General features: G+C 37.5%; 1 protein-coding gene across 4 annotated transcripts in view; it reads left to right on the plus strand.

The window, feature by feature from the left end:
• LOC101746832 (mitogen-activated protein kinase kinase kinase kinase 5) overlaps positions 1 to 21,059 on the plus strand; it is a 50,449-nt gene that overhangs the window by 16,329 nt on the left and 13,061 nt on the right. For 3 of the 4 annotated variants that reach the window (XM_038019699.2, XM_062675694.1, XM_062675695.1), the window contains exons 2-12: positions 1,995 to 2,198; positions 3,545 to 3,651; positions 4,897 to 5,035; positions 6,877 to 6,949; positions 8,134 to 8,324; positions 8,682 to 8,786; positions 9,500 to 9,618; positions 10,209 to 10,303; positions 10,695 to 10,806; positions 17,665 to 17,703; positions 19,269 to 20,086. In XM_038019699.2, coding sequence (XP_037875627.1) covers positions 1,995 to 2,198; positions 3,545 to 3,651; positions 4,897 to 5,035; positions 6,877 to 6,949; positions 8,134 to 8,324; positions 8,682 to 8,786; positions 9,500 to 9,618; positions 10,209 to 10,303; positions 10,695 to 10,806; positions 17,665 to 17,703; positions 19,269 to 20,086 — 2,002 coding nt within the window. The remainder of the gene's footprint in view (positions 1 to 1,994; positions 2,199 to 3,544; positions 3,652 to 4,896; positions 5,036 to 6,876; positions 6,950 to 8,133; positions 8,325 to 8,681; positions 8,787 to 9,499; positions 9,619 to 10,208; positions 10,304 to 10,694; positions 10,807 to 17,664; positions 17,704 to 19,268; positions 20,087 to 21,059) is intronic. The other variant, XM_038019700.2, reaches the window with a different exon arrangement.

Here is a 21,059-nt window from a genome sequence, read left to right on the forward strand (position 1 = left end):
GAAAGAACGGCGGTTTTTTCTTGACCAGAAAAAAAACACCTTGGCATATATGCTTGGTCAGAATTACAATTGCACTGGAATAACTACATTTGTAAAGGGTTTTGCGGTAAAAACGAACAGAAAGGCGGTACCTCTCCGGACGGACTCGTATAACCATATCTATATATTAATACGTAAAGGAAAAACTTTGTATCCCTTTTTACGAAAATTGCGCGGACGGAGGAGTATGAAATATCCCACACTTACAGACAATACAGAGAAAGAGTGCAGAATGATAATATTTTTTTTTTAATTATGCATAAAAAATACATTAAATCAATAAAAAAAACATTACACAAACATTACAATACATGGTGTATTTGACACAAACACGCATGCATACTATTTGTTTATTGTCAAACTTTTCTTATTGCTTAAAGTCTATGGTCAAATTGAGAATAGATTAATTATTGTTTGTCTTTTATTTTTGGCGAATTCTATGATATATTATAGAAGTATAATAAATAGTCTTTGAAAATAGAATCATAATACTGTGCAAACTTATAATTTCAATTAATTATAGTTGAATTTCGATTACCGGGGGACCACTAGTAAGTGAAAACATTTGATTGTACCCATAAATGAAAAGTCTTTGTTCACGTCCATAATATAATCTCTGCGGTTTCGTCTACTATGAGTATCTATTAATAAAAATCGTAATTAACACCGAACAAGCAATTATGTTTCTTATAGTGAACGGATCAAAATTCAAGTTTGCTCGTCAATCGATAGAATTTAAACCATTAATGATTCCTTGAATTATGGGCTACATTGTTATCAATTGTGTGTTTAAAATTACTTATTATTAAACGTTGCAACGACCTTTCGGTTTGTTAATGAGACACGAACGCTTTTAAAAATATGATACCGTGCTTTATGTGAATAATGAAAGGTTTTATATCTGTGTTATCCCTTCCTTGTTGCTTAGATGGTTGGACTGAAGCCTATTGGCATTAAAAACTTAAATGCCGCCAAACATCTTGATATTATTTTTTTTCCTGCCTAAGCTGGTAACATAATAACGCTATGCCAGCGTAACCGAGCAAGTAGGTGAGCCCACGGGGCTCTAACCTGGTTACGTTGCTAACACTAGCACTAGCACTAGCAAGAGCAGTGCTTCGCAGAATCTACCACCGGATCGGAAACGCGACCCACTGAGAGTGGTGGTGCAGGGTCACAAGATGCCGTACCACCACCACTAAGAAAAAGTAAAAGGTATTCTTCTGTTTCAACACTGCTTACGGGGTGGTAGTAAAGTTTTGTCGTTGTCCGCACTAATTCATGTCACATGACACAAGTCGGTACGTCACTGATGACGTAATGGAACATAATATATTATATTATCTTTCCTGCGTTTTAAAAATTAGACAGGCATAGGGATTTGGAAGATAATATACGGCCTCCATACGTCCTGACATACCGGCCTACCGTATTGAGGGGTATCATAATATGATAAAACAGCGCGAATATCACTATTCACCTTGCGTCATGAGATTTTTTATTTCATCTAAGCAATAAAAAAAAAAAGAGTTCGGATCGCAATTATAATTGTAAATCTTTATTTTTTAGTACATAATATAGCTTAGAAATAGTTGCAGAGGTAGATGTTTTTTTTTCAGTGCTAGGAAGAGAGTAGTTTAACTTTTAAAATTACCACCGAAGTCCCTTTGATTGCGGATAGCTTGTACTGATTTTTGTTTACCAGAATGTTTATTTATTTTATTTATTCAACTTAATGCACATAAGTACAATGGCGGACTTAATGCCTGAGGCATTCTCTACCAGTCAACCAAGGGTGGTGTAGAGAATCCTGTGGTAGGTGCTATGTTACCCTAGATCTCGCCAAAGATGACGACAGGGGGCGTGATGTCTTGAATCAAATGATTACGTGTAGCCTCGTCAGCGTGCAGGAGTATTACCAAAAATGCTAAACGACCTTAAACTTTGTTCACCAGGCGAAAAGGCTTAACGGCAACGGTGAACTTGCCGCCATCAAGGTGATAAAACTGGAGCCCGGCGACGACTTCGCGATCATCCAACAAGAGATCCTCATGATGAAGGACTGCCGGCATCCGAACATCGTCGCTTATTACGGCTCGTATCTGCGCAGGGATAAACTGTGGATCTCTATGGAGTATTGCGGTGGAGGGAGCTTGCAGGTCAGTGATGTAGGGGCGTCGGAAGTTAAGCCTTCTAGCCCGGGAGCCCGTGACAGATTTTCATGACCAAGTCCCTCCCAATCGAAAATTCGTGAAATGCATTAGGGACTTATACTATGAATACTCGCGACCGTCAGCTGCGACTCCGTGGGTGGGGCGGGCGGTGGCAGTCTCCCACGCATGGAGAAAAAAAGTTTTTTCAGTCATTTCCTCCCATTTGAAATTTTGTCAGATTATAGTTAACCTAGTATTTTGAAGGAAAAAAAAAGTCAGCTGGTCGTAACATGGTGGATTATACGTCAGCTGGCTGCTTGAAAATTTACCTGGTGATCGTTTATATACTACTATGAATGAAAATTAATGTCAGCTTGCTGTATCTCAGTGGAAAGTTTGTCAGCTGGTACTTTGAAAGCTGTAACGCAGCAGCATCTATCACCTACTGAATCTTATCAGCTGACGACTTTTCTCTTGACTTACAGCTAGCTGATTTCTTTCATTATTTACTAGAGTATGTTAACACTCCTCTTATAAATTTTCGTCCAGGAGGAAATAATGTTTCTTAAGTTATTCGTCAGTATGCTTAATTTGACTGTTTTGATAAAAAATATGAAAGTTTGATAATGGAAGAAATGTTGGTAAGAGTAAATTGATTAATGAATAATTTATTGTAGCATATTTTTTTAGTTAATTAATTTTTATTTTCATGAGTTGCTCAAAAATAATAATGAAAATCAATAATATTCATTCTCGGTTTGGCTTGAGTCGCTTTCATCTCTTTCTGATTCACTGTCAGAGTCGCTGTCAGTTGGTAAACGCGACTCGCTCCGAGTTCAATAAAACATCCCCAGTGACTTATATCTGGTTTACTGCAACAAACGAACCTCCAACTCAGAGGAGGGTATCAGTACTTATACATGTACACTCTCACGTATATACGTGTTGGTTTTTAAACGATATTCCAGATTTTAGGACTTGAATCTTGTGACTTTCAGTGAGCAGTAGGCGGTTTGGTTATGTACGTGACGTTAGCAACTGCACGGTATGACCAAAAGTGAGCGTTCATCGTCAGTTTGCATTGCCTGTCTTTGAGGAAAATTTAAAGAAAAGCGGTTGCCATAGGCCATTTACATAAGGAAATGGATTGCCCGTTTTGAGACGTAGAATCTTAATACTATTGCGACTCCTCAGACCGGAAACCCCAATTGCGGCAGAAGTAGATATTACGGTAGTACCTACCAGTGCTGTTTGAGAAGTCGCTTAGCGACAACTAGATGTTAGACCAACTACTATAAAAAATAGCATTAAAAGAAGATAAATACGTTTTTGTTTCCTCTTCAAAATTTCAGGACATCTATCACGTGACTGGGCCATTGACAGAGCTTCAAATAGCCTACATGTGTAGAGAGACCCTTATGGGTTTGACTTATCTACACGGCATGGGGAAGATGCATAGGTGAGTTGAAAGTTTGCGTTTCGTCGAAGAACTTCTTGCGGTATTTGTTTAAATTAATTTGTGTTTGTAAATAGAGTGAATACAGTCAAGTCATATTTTATGTCAAGCTAAACGGTAATTGGAATGTGTGATGTCATATGTGGCTAATCGTGGCGTACCTATTAGCTTTTTGTTCATTATGGTCTTAAATAACACCACAAGTAAAGAATATGCATTTTGTAGATTTTGTTTATTGTCTTTGACGGCTGAGGAATATACGGCTTATCTGATGGTAAATACCATAGTTACCGTCGTTAGGGGACGTCAGGAATGCCAGGGGCATAGCCAAGCCGTTGCCTCTTGTTGAGTAGTTTCCGCAAGCCTCATTCGAAGGAGGGTATGTGATAGCGGTCGGAAAACGCCGTGGAGGGAAGTTCATTCCAAAGCCTGATGGTGCGGGGCAGAAAAGGTCAACGGAAACGCACTACGGATGCGGGTTTTGTAAAATTTTCCAAATGACACCCTTCCGGTATCTTCTCCACTAGTAAACCAGAATTAATGGGGTAATTTGCTACAGATGGTATGACGGTTAGTGTGGTATGGACATGTGATGCGGAGAGAGAAGATGCATGTGACTAGGAGATGTATGGAAATAGTAGTGCAAGTTAGAAGGGGAAGAGGTCGATCGAAGAAGACATGGATGGAGTGTGTAAATGACTATATTGAGATAGTGAGAGAGGTGTGTGTTGAGATGACGGCGGATAGAAGAAAATGGAAGAGAAAAAGTAGATGTGCCGACCTCACCTAGTGGGATAAGATAGAGAAAAAGAAGCTAGGACATACGAGGTCAGTCGTATTGTGTGCTTTAGCTGGTCTACCTGGAGTACATAATCTAAATGCTTAATGGGAAACCCGCGGTCGAAATCTGATTAAACTGGTACGTGCTATCGATCCTACCCTAAGTGCACATATTTACTAAAAAATATACTGGTGGTAGGACCACTTGTGAGTCTGCACGGGTAGGTACCACCACCCTGCCTATTTCCGCCGTGAAGCAGTAATGCGTTTCGGTTTGAAGGGCGGCGCAGCCGTTGTACTGTTAAAAAGTGAGACCTTAGAACTAATGTTTCAAGGTGGGTTACGGCATTTACGTTGTAGTTGTCTATGAGCTCCCGGTAACTACTGAGCATCAGTTGGGCCGTGAGCTCGTCCATCTATATATGAGCAAAAAAATATTTTTTTCTGACTACCCTACTCTTTTTTTAGGGACATAAAAGGTGCTAATATCCTGTTGACGGAATGCGGCGATGTTAAGCTTGCAGATTTCGGGGTTTCTGCTCAGATTACGGCCACGATCAACAAGCGGAAGTCCTTCATTGGCACCCCTTATTGGATGGCGCCAGAGGTACGTTTAACGTAATTATTATTAAAAACACAAATATTAGTTTTTGTCTAACATACATTGGTGCATAATTTTTTTTAGATAAAATATATAAATGTTGGCGCACATCAGGGATGGCTGAGCGGTAGTTTCCGTCATCACTCGTATTTGGTTGAACTCAGTTTATAAAAAGTCAATAAAACCTTTTGAATAATAATTATTGAAACTCAACACACACAACTTTCACAATGACAGGATAAACCGACAGTTTCGTTGCACATACCGACAGACCGACTGACTGACTGACTGACTGCCAGAGACTCATTGACTGAGACGGACGGAATGACTGTCTGACACGGAATGCTACGACTCTGTCCACGTACCGCCATTTTATACTGTGGCGTTACGGAGTCTACCCTTCATTTTGTGATATTTATCAAAACAACATTTCATCATTTAAAATAATAATCAAAACCACCGTCTTAATATTATTACTAAAAGTCGTTATCCACGACAACTAAAAGTCGTTATCCACGACATATATATATTATTTTTATTGCTTCGATGAGTGGACGAGCTCACAGCCCACCTGGTGTTAAGTAGTTACTGGAGCCCATAGACATCTACAACGTAAATGCGCCACCCACCTTGAGATATAAGTTCGAAGGTCTCAAGTATAGTTACAACGGCTGCCCCACCCTTCAAACCGAAACGCATTACTGCTTCACGGCAGAAATAGGCAGGGTGGTGGTACCTACCCGCGCGGACTCTCATGAGATCCTGCCACCAGTAAAAAGATCCTACCACCAGTATTAAGCAATACTGATTGATACATATCATCATGGCCGGTGGGAGCCAAAATTTTCTCCCGGGCAACCGCTCTTTTTAGCGCCTCCTATTCGAAAATATAATTATGATAATTGAACAATTACAGTATGTATAATAATCGCACAATATCAAATTAGAAAAAAAAAACAGTGGCCCGAGATCAAATTTTCATCTGCAATGTGGCCCGACTATGAAAATATTTGCCCACCCCTGCTATAGACCAAGGTATTTTGTGAGCTCCCTCATTCGACCTCTTTTGTTACTGGTGGTTCGATGTGTTGTCACCCCAAACGGGGTGGATACCAACATCCTACCATCATCATCATTCTCTGACAAGTCTATCCAGGCGGTTCGATTGTGGATTGCCGGATGCAGTGAGAAGTGCTCCAATTTTGAACTGCTTTAAAAGAATGGTGAAGGAACACTACTTATCTGCTTAGTGTTGTTTATTTGTATCATTATCATTTAACATTTCCATACTGTTAATTTATTATATGTATGTAAGTATATTAGTTTGTAATTATGTATATTGGTATATAAATCAAATAGTTATTTCATATTATATTTAAACGGTATATATCTATTTATTGTATAATATATTTTCTATACTAATGTATTGTCAATGGTACACCGCAACATACCTGCTATATTTTTATATTTTCCAGAATTTCTGTAAATTAAACGGTTGTTTGGGAGAGGTCAATTTTAGCGATAAGAACGCCTATTATACAAATGTATCTGCTTTTTGACTGTTTTTGAATGAAAATTGTGTTTTGGTGTCCAATAAAGTGTATTCTCTCTCCCTCTTCCACTTATTTTTGCTGCAAAGTATTCACGCGTTCCATTTTGAAGGATTATTGCAATACAAACAACGTTGTCCACGCGCCCTTATAACCACTTAACGGCGCGTGGACCGTGAACTCATCAGTATTCACAAAGTAAACAGAAATGGCAAAATGTAGTCGGCTGCTTCGGTAAGCTAACGGCGTAGGAGCTTTGAAGACACGACTTATACGTAGTAACATATTTCTTTCCAGGTTGCCGCTGTTGAGAGGAAGGGGGGATACAACCAACTCTGCGATATATGGGCCTGCGGTATAACAGCCATAGGTACGTATCAGGCCTCAATAAGTTGACAACGAAAAACTGTCAAGTGATATTGCTAGCAATCCATTACGTGTGACGTCATTTGAGGGTAAAATAAATCACGAATTAAACATACAGCCTGAATATATGTATAAGTACTGTTTGACGTTGAGATTTAATAATGTTCTTTTTAAAACGCTTTTATTAGCTTCAGACGTATGTATGTATGTTTGTAACGGAATCTTTGAACATGATTTTAACCCCCTTCAAAACGTCGGATTAACTCGAAATTTGGTATACTTATTAAGGACCGATGACAAAACAATATTTAAAAAAAATATTGTAAAAATTGAAATTCAATTGAAAAATAAATAATAGTTTAAAAAAACTAAAAAAATACGCTTTTATAGAAAATCCAACTAAAATAATATAGAATATAAATTTTAATAAATTTGAATTAAAAATAGTATAAGAAAAAATGGTTTTACTGTAAAAAATTTTGTTTGATTTTGTCTATTTAGTGTTTCTTCAGGTTTAAATGTGTAATAAAGGTGGATTATTAACTGTTTAATATCTGTGAAAATGCACAAATGTGGGAAAATGAAACAAAACTGCTGGACGTAACTTCTCGGGATGCTCCAAAAATTCCATTGAAAGCATCTTCATACCATTTCATCTCATTTCATTTCATTTCACTTCATTTCACTTCATACTTCTTCTTCTTCTCAGTCGTACACTCCTGGCGGAGCGGTCGTGGTTACTTATCTCTTAATGTTTGGTTGAGGCTTTTGAGAGACTTCTCCATCTCTTTCTATTTATACTATCATTTTCATAAAATTAAGAATCATTACATAGTATAAAACAAAGTCGCTTTCTCTGTCCCTATATCCCTATGTATGCTTAAATCTTTAAAAATATGCAACGGATTTTGAGGCTGTTTTTTTAATAGATAGAGTGATTGAAGAGAAAGATTTATATTATGTATAAAAACATCCATTAAATAGTGGAGAAATCAATAATAAATTACAGTTTCCGAAGCGAAGCGAGGGCGGGTCGCTAGTATAAATTAAAATAAGACGTGACCTAAAGGTCTTAGTTACCAGGTCATAAAATTCCCTAGGAAATATAAATAAAAAAATAAAAATGGCAGTGACGTCACAAACCGCCATATTTGCTCTTTGAAAAGTTAATTTTCCGAATCATTTCAGAACTAGCGGAACTCCAGCCTCCTATGTTCGAATTGCATCCGATGCGGGTGCTCTTCCTCATGTCGAAGTCCGGCTTCAAGCCGCCGCAGCTGAGGGACAAGGAGCGATGGTCGCAGCTGTTCCACGGGTTCCTGAAGCTGGCGCTCACGAAGAATCCCAAGAAGAGACCGACGGCTCAGAAACTGTTACAGGTGAAGCGGCTCTCAAACTTGACCGGTCAGAGATAGTTAAAGTTTTGGTGGGGCGTAAGGTAGCGGTAGGCGGGGAGTAATAATAATAATAATAATAGCCAAGGACAATTCACAGAGTCGCCTGACCCCAAATTAAGTTTCCTGTACTATGGCACATAGAGACTAATATACATATCTATATACATACGATAAAATAAATTAATACATCCTGCATACATACGGCCCGGCAGTCAGGACCGCTAACAACTGCACCGAATCACTCATAATACAAACGAGGGAGCACGCCTTCCGGATCGGAACCAAACAAGTTCTGCATTTAAAGATGTCCGAAAAATAATGTTTTTCATTTTTCATTAGCATCCGTTCTTCCTGCAAGAGATGAGCAAGAGGCTAGCGATAGAGCTGCTGCAGAAGTATTCGAATCCACCGACGCACTGCAACCCGGAGCCGGACGAGGACGCGGTTAGTCAAATAAATATATATAAATAAAATTGCAGTATCTGTTTGTAATATTGAAATAACCGCTTTTTACTACATGCATATGTACGGTATATACACAAAAATAACATTTTTTACAATTTTTGTCGGTCTGTCTGTTTGTTCCGGCTAATCTCTGGAACGGCTTAGGCTAGGGCTTTTTTTAGACTAGCTTCGCCCCGCGGCGTCACCCGCGGTACGTCAATAACATCGCGGGACTCAACTATCAATAATAAAATTTAATGTTTCCGAAGCGAAGCGAGGGCGGGTCGCTAGTAAATTAATAAATGTCTTAAATTATAATCCACAAGTGCATGGACCGTAGATTAAATAAATATGTATGAACCTACGTTTAACGCCATCTGATGATGGTGGAGCGGTACTAGTCATTTATAATTGTCATTAAAATCGTAACTAGCGCGCCCGGCTGACGTTGAATTGCAATGAAAACGAAAACCCACCGAGTTTCTTGCCGGATATTCTCAGTGGGTCGCGATTCAGATCCGGTGGTAGATTCTGCGAAGCACCGCTCTTGCTAGAGCCAGTGTTAGCATTTCTCTCAGGTTGAGCCCGTGAGCCCACCTACTGGTTCGTATGAAAAAAAATCAAACTCGTATTTTTGATCACAGCGCCACCTATCATTCAAGGATTTCACTCAAAGACCCAAAATTATTTATCAAGACCAAATTATTATACAGGGTATATCGAGTGTGCCTCAACGCATAGCGTCGCGCCACACGAACCGAGGGGGGCGCCGGATACTCGCCGAGCGGCTCCGCTCGCCAGGCAACTCCGTCGACAGGCTGCGACCGAGAAGGTAATGTGACTGTAACGTTATGTTCGTATTGACTAACCCATAGACAACTTTTTTTTGATACGCTTTTATTAGTTTCAGACATATGTATGTTTGTAACGAAATCTTTGAACATGATTTTGACCCCCTTCAAAACGTCGGATTAACTCTAAATTTGGTATACTTATTAAGGACCGATGACAATTGAATATTAAAAAAAAATAAAAATAAAAATTGAAATTCAACTAAAAAATGAAAAATAAATAATAGTTTCAAAAAAAATTAAAAACACACGCATTTATAGAAAATCCAAAACACCCCACGATGTGTTTACAAGAAAATCACTTTATCACAATATTTTTAAATAAATTTATTAAAATTAATTTTCTATTTTTTAGTTGGATTTTCTATAAAAGCGTATTTTGTAAAAAAAATTAAACTATTATTTATTATTTTTATTTTTTTAAAGTGTGGGAAATTTCATACACCCCGTCCGCGCAATTTGCGTAAAAAGGGGTACAAAGTTTTTGCGTCACGTATTAATATATAGATTATAAAGCATTACGGTAATGTTTTATTTGTAATTGTGCTAAGTGTATGATGTGTCGGTCCAGCCTGGTCCCCGAGCCGGCCCCCCCCTCGGACGAGGAGGGCGCCATCACCTTCACCGCGCCCCCCGCCGCCAGGGCTGATACCATCAATAACACTGGTAATACATCTCGATATCGAGAACTATGTTTGAAAACAATTCTAATCTGTACTAATATATAAATCTACAGTGGTTTTACGGATGTTTTTTTTTTATTGCTTAGATGGGTGGACGAGCTCACAGCCCATCCGGTGTTAAGTGGTTACTGGAGCCCATAGACATCTACAATGTAAATGCGCCACCCACCTTGAGATATAAGTTCTAAGATCAAAGTATAGTTATAACGGCTGCCCCATCACTCTTCAAACCGAAACGCATTACTGCTACACGACAGAAATAGGCAGGGCGGTTGTACCTACCCGTGCGGACTCACAAGAGGTCCTACCACCAGTAAATTTTATTGCTCTTTTATTCAATGTATGTGTAAAGCTTTTTTTGTTTGAACTTCCAGTGTACCATAGACAATCGAGCGAAGACTGGAGCGTGGCCTCGATCATAAGCTGCCCGAAACACAATCCAATATCTCAGGATCTGTCCTTGGACACGATGCCGAGCAGCGAAAAGTAAGTTAATAAAGCACAAAAACTATATATAATCTATATATTATTTATTGATGGTGGCGGTTGGAGCGCTTAGAACAAAAATGTGTGTCGTATTTATTCGAGGGGATTGTTTTAATGAACAGTCTAGAATAGAATAGAATAGAATAGAACAGTCTATACTATTCTATAGTAACGAGGAGTTTTAAATTTACCAAGACTCCGATATTTAAAATAAAAATAAAAAATATATATAAAAAAATAAAAATAAAAAAAATATATAAATAACATATAATTTTTTTAAATTAAATTTGTTTTATAACTGTGATTATTGAAACATTCTTGCGAATTATTCGGAACTCGGCTAAGCGTAACGTGACGTACGTGTGACGTCATTTGTGGCTAAACTATGCCTAAATCTAACACAACGATTAGCCGACATTGTACATTGCACATATTGTTTTGTTTGTTTGTCTTAAAAAGATAAGACGTCCGGTGCATTCGTATGTAGCGATGCACCAGTGTTCGAATCCCAGGCGGGTCCAATTTTTCTAATGAAATACGTACTCAACAAATGTTCACGATTGACTTCCACGGTGAAGGAATAACTTCGTGTCATAAAAATCAAACCTGCAAAATTATAATTTGCGTAATTACTGGTGGTTGGACCTCTTGTGAGTCCGCGCGGGTAGATACCACCACCCTGTCTATTTCTGCCGTGCAGCAGTAATGCGTTTCGGTTTGAAGGGCGGGGCAGCCGTTGTAACTATACTGAGACTTTAAACCTTATATCTCAAAGTGGGTGACGGCATTTACGTTGTAGATGTCCATGGGCTCCGGTGACCACTTAAAGATTCATATTTATTTGTATATAATTACCTAAACGTTATCAATTTCACACAACAAATTTAACTTCTAATGTTATAGGTCATCGCTTAGATATGTTTTAGTGAAGTAGGGTTGCCCAATTGTAGGGGTTGGTGGGGGCGTAATTTGAATATTATTATTCTATTTGTGGTAGGTGCTAATATTCACCACCGAATGTGAATAAGCATTGTTGAATCTTTATATTAATATGTGAAGCAAAAACTTTGATCCCTTTGTTACGAAAATTGCGCGGACGGAGATCTATGAAATTTCCCACACTTATAGAGAATATAATATATAGAAGGAGTGCAGAATGCTAATATTTTTTTTTGAATTATGCTTTAATAATACATTAAATCAATAAAAAAAACATAACACACACTACCATGAATTTGACACACACACACACACATGTATATATATTATATACTCTGTGTTTATTGTCAAACTTTTGTTATTGTTTAAAGTCTGTTGTCAAATTGAGAATAGATAAATATTCTTTATTTTTAATATTATTTGTCTAAAGTGTGGTCTTGGTGAAATTTGTGAATAAGAAAGCATGATGGTCTCTGACAATAGAACCTTAATAATTTAATAATGTTCAAACTTATAATTTAAATTAATTATAGTCGAATTTCAACAACTGCGGGAGAGTAATGTATGGACAATCTGTACAGAGTGACTTTTTTAAAAGATCCCCTTGGTTTGATTGTTGGGATATGCGTTATATCAATTTAGACCTCATGGGTCGCAAGGGTGGGGGGGTATGGTCACCCACAGTGTCTATTAGATTCATTTATTTGACGGCGAATTTTTTTTGTCTAATTCTTTAATGAATAAAGATTAGATTTCAAAAAAGGCTGCGTATCTTTCGACGCGAGCTGTATGCATGTCTACATTATGTGGCCTCACTTTACATCTACGTAATACTACTTTAGTTAAGTAACGTAGGTTTATACTTATTTTTTTTTTAATATATATATATGTATATTTATTTAATTTGTACGTGTTTGTAGCAAGTGGTGTCGGGCGACCGGTGATGATATTTTGAAAATGAGTTTGAGGTATTCTTATATTATATAAATATAATTATCTATATATAATATTTTTTTTATTGGACAAAGTTTTAACATTTTTTTTTGCTTAAATGGTGAAGGTTTTCATTGATTTAATTCGATTGGAAAAGATTTACGGTTTTTTTTTTTTGGGAATTAATTTTGTGCTTGTAAATAAGTATGTAGTATTGAGTTTGATGTTGTCGTGGCTTAAAGGATAAGACGACCGGTGTATTTGTATCGCGCGGTTTGACTGTGTTGGGGTTCGAATCTTGCAAGCAGGTACCGATGGTAGGGCCTCTTGTGAGCCCGCACGGGTAGGTACCACTGTCCTGCCTATTTCCGCCGTAAAGCAGTAATGCGTTTCGGTTACAAAGGCGGGGTAGACAATGTACTGTTAAAACTGAGACTTTAGAACTCTTGTCTCGAAGTGCGCGACGGCATTGACGTTGTAGATGTCTATGGACTCCGGTCACCACTTAACATCAGGTGGAATAAAATACGTACTTAACCACATGGGTAGGTACTGTTATACACTGGGGTTCGAGATAAATAAAACTTCCATTGAAGTACAAATTAAAACTCTATTAAACACTTAGAACACTTAAGGAACACTTTCAATTCGTAATTCGCTGTTTCGGTTTGAGTAGATCCGATTACTAACTCTTATAGTCGATACAACTCTACAATTATCGAGAACATTCCCGGCAAGACCAGTCGTTTCGATATGTATGTGTTTCCGTTATTTGATAATAGATGGCGTTACGCTTCTCGAGCGTTCTCGATATTACTAGTTCTTTTGATATTCGTTTTTGCTATTCAACGATAGATGGCGTTACTCTTACCGACCAGCTCAGTGCGTTTAGTTTTGAAGGGCACGCCATGTGCTTACCTCCTCCGGGAACGCACCAAGAATACACTAAAGAAAAGAAACAAACAATAATATTTATTCTCTTAACGAATCGAGTATGGACCTGTGCAATTTTAAAAATGACTTACTACTGGGTCAGCGAGGCAATAAAATTTTAGTCGCTTCTAGAGAATACTATAGCTAGGTGTAAAAGGCTATTTAGTTTGAGCGTCATTTCGCTTAATACGCGACATTTCTCTTTGTAATTAAAGGTCCGTTTTATTTGGTACTACTAGCTTTTGCCCGGGACTCCGTCTGCGTGGAATAATTACTTTGGCATAACGTTAAATTTTACCCCCACTTCATTTACGCAGAAAGTGAAAATATTTTAAAACATTCTTTATTGGTGCTCCACTTGTATCGGTCTCATGATGTTATATAGCCTATACCCTTCCTTTTTTTTTATTGCCTTTGTAGGCAGACGAGCATACGGCCCACCTGATGGTGAGTGGTTACCGTCGCCCATGGACTTCAGCAATGCCAAGGGCAGAGCCAAGCCGCTGCCTACTTCCTCAATAAATGGGCTATGTAATACTGAAAGAATTTTTCAAATCGGACCCATAGTTCCTGAGATTAGCGCGTTCAAACAAACAAACTCTTTAGCTTTATAATATTAGTATAGATTAGCATCAACAATTCGATGTTTTTAATTGAACTTCAATTAAGTTTACTCCATTCGAATATAGCTGAAGAAGTTTTTTTTTCTTATGATATTTTTTCCAACTTTTAAACTACAAATGTATCCTCCTGTAAAGTTGCGCAATATGGCTTAACAAAATAGCCATTCTTTCACCCCTCGAATTATAGTTTCAAAACATTAACTAACCGTAAATCTGTTTCAATCGTTACATCTATAAAAATGTATGTACAGTATATTTATGATAAAAATTTGTATGTCACGGATTGTATGTGAATAATGCGTATTTTATACACGAAGCATGCATTTGGTGGGAATTTTATGAGTGGCTTTCTTGACTGTGTAATGCATTAAACATATACAGGGGTAAGTATTTCAAGGGTTCGAAATGATATATGGTTGTTGTTATTTTAATATATTTCATAGTTTATTTAACGAAAAATATCTTATATCTTCGGACGCAAGTCAAAATACAAATGTGTAATATATGATTGATTAGGTATATTTTTAGCAATATATTACAGCCGCACTTAACAGCAGGGAGACCGTGCACATAATACAATAAACATAATTAAATGCTGATCTTCCAACTCTTATCAGCTATATGGTTGTGTTTTTTTAAATGCAAGGTTTAATTGTTTTATCACCCTGTACACTAATATACAGAGTGTTTTTTTTTTTTAATTCTATAATATAGTAATCTAATCATATTCGAAGTAGATTCAGGAAACCTGTATATATAATATGTATAAGTAAAAAAAAAACAATTAATACACTACTTTCTCGTTCGCCTGTCAACCTTTCTTCTTCTTTATTTTTTTTGTTTTGTCAATAACACTAGTGTGATTAATAAAAATTGGAATTACTAAAGGTCTTTTTTGATCAAATGTTTTTTTTTTTTGAGACATAACAGATAACTATTACTGGTGGTAGGACCACTTGTGAGTCCGCACGGGTAGGTACCACCACCCAGCCTTTCTTCTGCCGTGAAGCAGTAATGCGTTCCGGTCTGAAGGGTGGGGCAGCCGTTGTAACTATACTAAGACCTTAGAACTTATATCTCAAGGTGGGTGGCACATTTACGTTATAGATGTCTATGGGCTCCAGTAACCATTTAACACCAGGTGGGCTGTGAGCTCGTCCATCCAACTAAGCAATAAAAAAAAGAAAAAGAATATTAATTAACTTCACAGGACATTAAACCTTGCACGTACGTGATAATGTCACAAATTACTACAAATTACTATTTCATGTCAGAGTTGATTTTCATGAAATTGTGTATTGAAATAGTTCGGACCGCGATATAGCTATACATAAACTATTAAAAAATGTAAATATGTAAAGAAAATCCTTTTGTATGTAATTTTTATGGAAAACCTTTGAAACTTTTTACTTTTTGGTAAAAAATGATTTTTCTTATATAAAGAGGAGAATAAAAGGCTTCAAATGTTATTTTATAATGATATTGAATATTCTAAAATTGGTTGAACAATAATAAGACTTCTGTACAATATTAAGAAAACAACATTTAATGCCTTTATTTTCCTTTTTAAATGATTACTAGTTGACCCGGCAAACGTTGGTTTGCCTTATAAATTGTTTCTAGAAAAGATAGATTAACCTAGATATCGACTGCAGCGCCATCTGTCGGGCTGATTTGTGAATCTAAACCATCCAGGGCGCCACCCAAACGCATACAAAAAAATTAATTCAAATCGGTCCAGCCGTTTAGGAGGAGTTCAGTGGCAAACACACACACAGAAGTAATATATCTTAATATATATAAATCTCGTGTCACAATGTTTGTCCTCAATGGACTCCTAAACCACTTAACCGATTATAATAAAATTCGCACACCATGTGCAGTTCGATCCAACTTGAGAGATAGGATGGTTTTTATTTCGATGAATGGTCGCAATATTTATTAATTAACAATAAAATGATTTCTTATGTTGATTTTTGTTATTAATTGTAAGTTTCATAAGTCTAAAACAGATGGCGCTTTAAATCAGTTTTTACAGACAATTGTTATACTGTGACTTTAATATCTCATAGATGGCGCTGTGCTAAAAATACCAACGTTTCACATAAGCTACAATTTAATGGCATAAGCATCACGTGTTTCTGAGGCTAAAGTATAAGTGAAATTTATTTCGTAGTAAACGAAATACAGTGAAATCCAATTGTTCTTACGTTGTCAATTTTTGGTATTAGCATAGGCGGCCGCGAGTTATTTAGAAACAAAAACCTAAGCCACAGCAGATTTTACACAGTATAATTGAATTAAGTAAAACTGAAATACTCTTTTCTCAATGACAGAGTGTTCAGTCAAGCTGTATAAGCAAAACTCTTTTTTATAGAACAAAACAGTTTCAAAGGTTTTACATAAAAATTACATAAAAAAGGTTTTATTTACCCAATATACCTAAATTTTCAAAAGCATGTTTATAATGGGACCACATTATACCTACATATATTGGTGTGCCGGATACGGATATAGTGTTGTATGTAAAGAAAGATGCGTGTAAAGCGGTGTTTCCCAACGTGAAGCCCACGCCCCGCAAGAGGGCAATTTGATAATAAAGGGAGGGCGATCGCACTAAATTAATATAGAAAATCTGTATTAAAATCATTTTGAATTTGAATTTCAGTTTTTTATTATATGTTTTGAAATATTACTTACTGTGTTCTGATAAAAATTTCATAGTGATTTCTTTCTAAAACCTATCATTTATGTTTCTTAAGTGAAGAAATAAAAAAAATTATGTTAAAAATTATGTATGGGGGCATAAACATTTTAGAAATGTGCCAGTGTGGCATGGCACAAAAAAGGTTGGGAAACACTGGTGTAGAGTGTCCACGCATTTGAGACTTGGCAAGGTGTGCAAAAAACGTTTTGATTTGAGTGTGTTTACAATGTTGTCCTTTTTTGCCTTGGATTCAAGTGTGGTTACCATCAAGAGATATGGACTTTATTTAGTATTATTTATTCAATATATTGGTGTTACATTGATAGGCGTCCGTGATGGTAGTTTCCCAATAAATTCTCTTACCGGCTGCCTATTTCGGCCGTGAAGCAGTAATGCGTTTCTGTTTGAAGGGTGGGGCAGCCGTTTTGTAACTATACCTTAGAACTTATACCTCAAGGTGGGTGGCGCATTTACATTGTAGATGTCTAAGGGTTCCAGTAACCACTTAACACCAGGTGGGCTGTGAGCTCGTCTACTCATCAAATCAATAAAAAAAAATTAATACATACTACTTGCTCATTTGACAGTATAATTCGGTTTGTGATTAATAAAATTCTGCGTTAGTCTTCCTTAAAACGATACAAATATAGACCATATCTCTTAATAGTTAAAGCTTAGAACCGTGTGTTTGTTGTTATGTAAGTTATGTCTTTATTGTTTTAGGAGCCTCTTGCAATATATTGACGAAGAGTTGATGCTCAGGTAAAAATGTATAAGACGAACGAAATGCATGCGTTTTTTTGTTATTTATAGTTTGAAGCTTTTGTGAATGTTTCGTTAGAAAAGTTACGGTGGGTAGTAGCATTGTGAACAGTGAAAGTGACGCAGGGGAATTTATCATAGCGCTATATTTGCATGTCCAAAACGCCCTTTGACTTTAAATAATTGTTCGCATTCGGCTCGACGCACAATTGGATTCTAATTTATATGTGACATTAATAAATGACTTCTAATGTCACTTCAAGATATCTTCAGTGTTTTTACCCTTCATCAGACTCATTTTTATTGGCGATGCTACTCTCCTCAGTGTGCTTAGTGCGAGTTTTATAACATTCTCGATAACGTAAAAGTTAACTCAAATTTGTATGCAGTTGGTACAGCGCCTCTAGCGGCAAAGGGAGATGTTTCAACTCTATACAAAGTTAACTTTTACGCGATCTAGAAGTTAAAAAGCTCGCATTAAGCACATAGTATTTTTGCACCAGCATGCTTAGTAGTGTATACTATTTTTGATGACTTTTCGTAGCGTATACATTATCAACTACCTTTCCTTTTTATTAATTGATAATTCGCGACCCTCTTATGAATTTCTCAATGAATTTTCTTACGATGCCGATATGGGTCAACATTTCCATATTTTAATTTCATTTGTTTCATATTGTTTGAAGCCTTTGTGTATCGTAATTTGAACCGCGTCTTAACAAAGCCCGACTTGTATAGGTCCAAAGAAGATTTATGTCTTATCCTTATAGCATGTCTTATCCTTATGGCAGTTAGCATCCACTTTTTTTATACCTATGCTGATAGCCTTGAGAGGCTATTTCAGTTTCACCCAAACGATTAAGTGAGCTCACGGGGCTCAAACCGAAAGTGTTGCTAACACTGACCCTAGCAAGAGCAGTTAGCATCAAAAACAGTCAAATGCAAGGTATAGAGCGCTCAAAAAATAGTCTATTGCTATTTTCTAAATGAAAATAGGTTGGCATAGCTTAGATGTAGCATGTATATTGTTCTTACTATCATAGTTGTAGCAATGATATCGAGGGGAGAAAAGCTATTTGGCTTAAGGGTAATTTCGTTTAATACGCGACATTTATCTTTGTAATTAAAGGTCCGTTTTTATTTGGTATTAGCATCAAAAGTTCGATGTTTTTAACTTGAACTTCAATTAAGTTTATACTCTATTCAAACAATAGCTTTATGGTATTTTCGATAAATTACAAAAACTTTAAATGGCTCTTCTGTAAAGTTGCAAAAATTACGCTTAAACCAAATAGCCTTTTACCCCTCGATATTATAATGCTTGTAGATGGAGTTAAAAAAGAAATAACAATGAAATATGGCGTAGATAATTTTGATTATCTATGTGTCCCGCCGAGCACCACTTGTTAAATATTGCCGAAATATATTTAAAGTTAAATTCAACGTGTGACTAACAGCACTCGAACTTTAAAGCTTAAAGCGTAACGGCACAGCAATTTCCATCCACATCTCTAACAACGCACAAATTACTACTAAAATGGTAATGTCTGTTATAATTTTAACAGGGCAACACTACCGTTGACAGCTGACACGACACTGCCGCAGGCTGGCAACACAGGTCTTTCGTTGCACGACCAACACCTCTCGCAGTGTATACAGTTGAAACAAAACTACTTGAACAATTCAAGTACGAACATTTACCAGAATTTAGCTTCGAATTTTCAAAGTCCGATCGGCACGTCGCGAGATATCGACGAAGACATCTTATACGTTGATCAGTTAGAGGATTCGCCACGGTTGTTGAACGCGAATTGCGAGTGTGGTTTATGTCCGAAGCCAGAGAGGAAAGGCGATAACACTCTGAGCGATTTACAGAAAAGCGTGGCGCCGAAATGCTCGTGCGACTCTTGCAACTCCAACGGCGATATCCTCAGCTATTACAGGAACTGTACTAGCCAGAACTCTGACTCTGGTATCGTTTACTGCGAGAAATGCAACAAGCAGAAGATATCCGTTTCGAACTTCCGAGCTTTACAGATAGCGAACAGCCTCAGCATGGCTGATGACGAAACCCGCAATGGTAGCGTATCGGACGACGACCTCTGTCGGCGGATCGACATGAGCCTCAAGATGGACGAGAAATTCGAGAACAGGAAACGGCACAATCGACACGGCGCAGATACGACGACTTCCGGCATAGACCTGAGTCAGTTCTGTCAGTGCGAGTTTGAGGGTAGGCGTAAAACGTCGTCCGTCGATGAGATATTCAAAATGGTTGAAGAGAAAGACGTCGAGGGCTCGGTTGAGGATGAGGCGAAGGTTAGCCAGCGGCAGAGGAGCTTGAGCGACAGTCAGAGGGATAAAGCGAAAGTCGAGAACAAAGGTAAGGTTAGCGGCAGTAAGGCATTCGGCTATCGGTCATTGTCAAGGAACTTTGAGTCCAATTACAATTAACTCTAACTAGACTTTATTGAGGTTCGAGAGGATCCGCTGGGGGAATCCTATGTCCAGCAGTGGACGTCTTTGGGCTGATAGAATAGACTTATAGACAAACAAAAGTATATCAGAAAACATTTTGTACACATCACAAGTAGGTACATATCGTAGTGAGGGATTTTTGGTGGCAAAAGACTTTACTAATTCAATTAGAGAGGGAACAATAGAACACAGGCGATGTTATTAACTGCCCTAGTAGACTTTTTTTATTGCCCTAGGCAGACGAGCATACGACCTGATGGTGAGTGGTTACCGTCGCCCATGGGCAACAGCAATGCCAGGGGCAGAGCCAAGTTGTTGCTTACCGTTTTCGTGTGTACGTGTTATGAGTACATAGTTCGCTAAATATATATATTGTATTCGACAAAACCCGGAGGCTTAAGGATATTGTCATCAGTGTTGCCAAATGAATGAGAACGAAAAATGTTTTCAAGATATAATCCGTTGATCTATAAATCGCATAAAAGCGAAATTGCGTGAAACAGTTACCGTGTAAATAGGGGGATATGTGTAGTCTCACGTCATGTACTCCATGGTGCTTATGTCACTGTCAATATACGTGCTAGAGAAATAAGTATGATCCGTGGCTGATAACAGACAAAGCACAAAAACTGGTAAGTTGAATACACCAATATGGTCGATACACCAATATGTGCCGATACATCAATATGACCGATGCACCAATATGGCCGATACACCAATATGGCTGATACACCAATATGGCAGATACACCAATATGGCCGATACACCAATATGGCCGATACACCAATATGGCCGATACACCAATATGGCCGACACATCAATATGGCCGATACACCAATATGGCCGATACACCAATATGGCCGACACATCAATATGGC

This window comes from Bombyx mori, chromosome 24, assembly GCF_030269925.1.
Source record: "Bombyx mori chromosome 24, ASM3026992v2".
NCBI classification, from domain to species: domain Eukaryota; kingdom Metazoa; phylum Arthropoda; class Insecta; order Lepidoptera; family Bombycidae; genus Bombyx; species Bombyx mori.